Source organism: Vicia villosa, linkage group LG7, assembly GCF_029867415.1.
Source record: "Vicia villosa cultivar HV-30 ecotype Madison, WI linkage group LG7, Vvil1.0, whole genome shotgun sequence".
Classification (NCBI taxonomy): Eukaryota; Viridiplantae; Streptophyta; class Magnoliopsida; order Fabales; family Fabaceae; genus Vicia; species Vicia villosa.
In genome coordinates, this window is record NC_081186.1 from 106,665,476 (window position 1) to 106,670,899 (window position 5,424).

Consider the following 5,424-nt stretch of genomic DNA (forward strand, 5'->3'; position numbering starts at 1 on the left):
AGTTTAATTCTAATACACTAGATTTTAATTTATGATATAATAAAACAATTACAACAAATTATGAATTTTAAGAAAAATACTGGCTTCTAATTAAAAAGACAAAGTTAGGTGGTTGAATTTTACGACATCACTTATTTGAATGAAAAATCGGAGAATTCAATCATATTATTTGATATTAATAAGATAGTTGTGTAGATAATAAATTTGGTTAAATTGGATGATTCGATTTTTAAATTTTTTTAAAAAAAATCCTAGTATTTTAAAAATGTGAAAACTATCATAAATTAAAATTAATATTCCGTGTCTATTAGATATATTTTTTTAACAGAGATAAAAATACTGATACAGATGAAATTTATATTCTTTTATTATTTTTTACATTTTAATTTTTAAAGTATATTTTCTACTTTGAAATTTTGTTCATTTATTTGTCGAAACTCTTGAGCTCCCTTATTTTATTTAATTCCTACCCGTTTAATTATATGACTAACTCAATAGTGAGTTCAAACCGATTATCATTCTAGTTTACGATTTAACCGATTTTTAAAAAATTGGATTTTTCGGTTAACATCTTGATCATCATTTAATAGTTATCATCCAACTTTTATAATTAATGAACTATGTAAAGCTTATTAATAATTTAAACCAATTAAATCCAATGGAATAGGGTTAATGGCTTTATTGTCAAAGTCTTTTTGTTTATAAAATGATGAGGAAACTTTTAAGGACTTTGTCTTATAATAATCTATATATAAGCTAGCCTTATAAACCAAATTTTACATCTTCTCAAAAGCTCTCAAAACTCAAACTCAAATCAAAATCATTTTGAGCCGGCACAAATACTTTAACCAAAAAAAAAATGCCTTCAAAGAAAAAAAGTCAATGGAAAACCTTAGTACTTGGTTGTTTCAAAGACAAAAACCTTACCTTGGAATCACCAAAACTTGTTTCAAAAAAGCAAGGTTCAAGTAGAATCTCTCTTTCTGATTTAAGTGATTATTCATCTCCTTCTGTCATTAGTGATTTATCCAATTCATTGGTTGGAAATGTTCAAATCTTCACTTGCAAAGAACTCAAAGAGATCACAAACAACTTCCACAAATCAAATTTTCTTGGTGAAGGTGGATTTGGAAAAGTTTACAAAGGTTTCATTGATGATAAACTTAGACCTGCTCTTGTTCTTCCTCAAGCTGTTGCTGTTAAAGCCTTGAATTTGGATGGAAAACAAGGTCATAGAGAGTGGTTGGTAAGAACTTTTCTATACCTTTCAACATTATTATCAAAATATCAGTGTTTTAAAACCCGAACCAGACAGTTCAACTGATTAAACGTTGAATCAGTCTTCGTCTGGTTCAACCGATTAAACTTTTGAATGATGTAAAAATTCTAATTATTTTTTTTATTGTTGTATAGGCTGAAGTTCTATTTTTGGGGCAGTTGAAGCATCGCAATCTTGTTAACTTAATTGGATATTGCTATGAAGATGAGCATAGACTTCTTGTCTATGAATATATGGAAAGAGGAAGTTTAGAAGAAAAACTTTTCAAAGGTGAAAAACATGTTTAATTTCTTCTAAATAAATTAAAAAATTCTTACAAATTTTATTTCAATAAATTCTAATAAAATGGTTATTTATTAAAAATGCAGGTTATTTAGCAACTTTGCCTTGGTTAACAAGAATCAAAATAGCACTTGGTGCTGCTAAAGGACTAGCTTTTCTTCATGAAGAAGAGAAACCTGTTATCTATAGAGATGTTAAAGCTTCAAACATTCTATTGGATGCTGTAAGTATTCATTCATGCATTCTTATTTAATTTTTTTTATCAAGTTGAAGAAGCATAGATTGACATAAACATGTTCATCTTTTTCAGGATTTTGTTGCCAAGTTGTCGGACTTCGGTTTAGCAATTGATGGACCAGATAAAGATCAAACTCATATCACGACTCGTGTGATGGGTACACATGGTTACGCCGCTCCTGAATATATCAATACAGGTATTTTAATTATAGTCAACTTTTGAATTTTAGACCGAATTTGAAATATGAATAGTCTAATCTTAATAGTTTAGACTTAGATAATTGTGTGCAATCACAAACACAAAGTTGTGATAATAGGAACGATTTTTTAAAAAATGGGGTTGACTTTATAGAAAAAAAAATTTAAGTCGACTAAAATCGTCTTCTCGTGAACGTTTTTTTTTTCAATGGAATAATTTTGTTTTTGTTTTTTCTTTTAGGTCGTTTGACGACGATGAGTGATGTATACAGCTTTGGAGTCGTTCTCTTAGAGCTACTAACCGGAAAAAAATCCGTGGACAAAAAAAGACCATCAAGAGAACAAGATTTAGTAGAATGGGCAAGGCCATTATTGAAAGACTCACACAAACTCGAAAGAATAATCGATTCAAGACTCGAGGATCAATACTCGGTCGAAGGAGCAAGAAAACTAGCATCCTTAACATACCAATGTCTAAGTCATCATGACAAAAGTAGACCAACAATGAGAACCGTTGTTAAAACCTTAGAGTCTCTTATGAAACTCAATGACATTCCAATTGGTCATTTTGTTTATGTGGTTCCAAGTGAGGTGACAAATAGTGAAGTGTCACTAAATGTCAATGACAAAAGTGTTGTGAAAAATAAGGATGAAGAAAAGGAAGAGGATCGAAGAATTCGTCGAAAAAGTCGTAGTAGTCGACGAAAGGTTAAGGCGATGATGAGGTCTGGTTCTGTTTACTCTGATACTTCTCTGTATAAGACTCTTGGAACTAGTTTGTATTCACCTAAGCAATGCAAGGAGAAGGAACAAGAAGTGGAAATATGAAAGTGTTAGAAAGATTAAGCCTTGATTCTCTACCATGATTTAATGTGATCATAGATAGAGTTAGGAGAAAGAAAATAGGTGAAGATAAGAAAACATATTACTTGTACATCACAATATATTTTTTGGTGTTTTTTCAATTTTTTTTTTAAGTTTGAATTTTGATATTCTCTTTTTAGAATTTCCATTTTTGTTTAAGGGAAAGATTTTATTGTTTAATGTGTACACATGGCTAATATATTCTTAAAAGAATTGCCACATTACATTATGTATGAATAATCAATATTGTTTCTTTAACCATGTTATCAATGTGAAGTATCATTTTATAGATTGATTTTTTTTCCATGTTATCAATGTGTGAAGTATCATTCTATATATTGTTTTTTTAACCATGTTATGAATGAAGTATTAGTCTATTTTATCATGATTAATTTATGTCAGAATGTTAAAAAAATTTGTGGTTTGAGATAAGCCAGTCCTATAAAATCGGCTTACAAAACCGGTTTATAACATGTTCAAGTCACATTTATAGCAGAAACCTGATAGCTAGCAATCAGTTTGTAAAATCAAGATTCTCCCACTTATAAATTCATGTTCAAATTATATATTTTTCGATGTGCGACTCTTAACACACTTCTTCACGTTCTAGACTGAACATCTGAAATATGGAAGTAAATGGTGAGTTACTTCTATAGCTTGATAGTAGGTGGTCGAATGTATCTTAAACCAAACTCTTCATACCATATAAAAAATTTTAGTATGACTTAATTCAACCCTATAAAACCGATATGTAAGGTGAAAATTGTCTCTACTTATAAACAAATGTTTAAGTCATATATTTTATGATGTAAAACTCTTTACGTAAAGACTTGAAGTGATAAATTTTAGTGAAAACAGTTCTTCCGAATACATTTTTCTTATAATTTTGTGTTAGTTTAAATAAAATTGGACTTAAATATTTTAATTGAATTCTCGAATTTGAATCTTGTAGAGGAAGACACATAGTTGAAACAAAACTCTCATTAGAGATGGGAAAACAAATTTTTGACAGGTTTTTCCATCTTGTCATGGACAATTGTACCTCATTTCATGCTGCCTTGTGGAGGAAGCAAAGGAATATTGAAGAACATTGGAAAATTCTATTCTATTTCTGGCATTATTTTCCTTATTGATTTGTATAGTCTTCACATTCATTTGAAAATATGCCAAACCATTTTATTGTCTACTAGTACCATTGACGTCTGCCTTGTGTTGACAAAATGTTGTTTATCAACAAATTTGTGTTGTGGATTAGGTTTTCCAAAATTGTGGCATTGTAGTTATAGATTCATTGTTTGTGTAGATTATTTTGTACCACATGTAAGTAAATAAATAAATGGAAAAATTGTTTTGACACTTAACATTTTTTCACATATAAAATTGTGTAGTGAATTGGATAGTTGAAATTCTTATCCTTAACGATAAAGATGCATATGTCGAATGCATGATTAGTTCTTAATTTTCACTCGTAATTTGAGAAAAGAAAATGAATGTTTTGATTAGTCGGTTAAACATAATTCTCTTTAAGATTTTAATACAAAATTACATGTCTTTTTCCGTTCTAAAATTATGCACGTCTTCTTTTTAGAAATCTCAATTGTCTTGAAACACAAACATTTGTACTGATTCTTCTTGTTTTATGTCTTTCCTATTTTGGAGAAATAGAAAAACTCTTATCATAAATTTAATAGAAAAACTCTTGAAAAGATTAAGTATCTATCACTTAGATACTATTTCATTAATTTTTCCATATTATTTTTTTTTTTGAAAAATAATTACTTATATTAAACTATATTTTTTATCAATTAAAAAAATTTAATTTTTCTACCATAATTCATATCCGTGCATCGCACAAGTACATTCATTATTTAAAATAAAAGTACCTTAAAAATAAAAAAATAAAAAAATTACAAATAAAACAGAGCAAAAGTTTCAATCCTTTGAACAAGACTCAATCTTGATTGGGCTAAAAATAATCATATCAATTTGTTTACCAACCCCAAGCATTAGTGGGAAGAATGAAACAATGAAAATAACTTGTGGTGCTATGGCTAATATCATACAAATTAAAGAATCTACTCGAGCTGTCTTTTGGTGACATGTCAACAATCAAACCAAAGACTAATTAACAATAAATTATTATTATTATTATTATTATTATTATTGTTATTATTATGATTATCAAATCAAATTCCACTATAGAAATATTTGTCACATTTTTTCAACTATATGAATGAATTACATTACAATCTTCCTAATGACATCATTAACCATAATCCAGAAGTTTCTTAATTGCTTTTAATAACAACATAAAACACACGGTAGAATGAAAATTGTAGGACTTTATGCAAACAGAGATTAAGATTTTGTAAAAGCTGGTTTGAAAGGTAAATAAGGGTTTTTGATTAGTTGTGAAAATCATGCTCCACTCAGATTTATGTGTTGGTGAGATAAGTCGTTTTCAAATTCTTTTGTGTACTTGTGGATCATAAGTTGAGGCACACGTTTTGACTAGTAGTTTTTTTATATGGTAAAATCGATTTTGAATAAGTTATTTCTATAAT

At 28.4% G+C, this 5,424-nt stretch overlaps 1 protein-coding gene across 1 annotated transcript; it reads left to right on the plus strand.

Annotated features, from left to right (window-relative positions):
- The first annotated feature begins 788 nt into the window (after positions 1–788).
- LOC131618194 (putative receptor-like protein kinase At1g72540) lies at positions 789–2,961 on the plus strand. The gene is made up of 5 exons (XM_058889458.1): positions 789–1,246; positions 1,414–1,549; positions 1,648–1,784; positions 1,872–1,995; positions 2,238–2,961. Exons 1-5 carry the CDS (start codon positions 860–862, stop codon positions 2,822–2,824), a joined length of 1,371 nt encoding a protein of 456 aa, XP_058745441.1. The 5' UTR covers positions 789–859; the 3' UTR covers positions 2,825–2,961.
- Positions 2,962–5,424: the final 2,463 nt, after the last annotated feature.

Coding starts and splice junctions, on each gene's coding strand:
- LOC131618194 (XM_058889458.1), top strand. CDS start 860: ATGCCTTCAAAGAAAAAAAGTCAATGGAAAACCTTAGTACTTGGTTGT. Junction 1,550..1,647: donor AGAAGAAAAACTTTTCAAAG/GTGAAAAACATG, acceptor TTAAAAATGCAG/GTTATTTAGCAACTTTGCCT. Junction 1,996..2,237: donor TCCTGAATATATCAATACAG/GTATTTTAATTA, acceptor TTTTTCTTTTAG/GTCGTTTGACGACGATGAGT.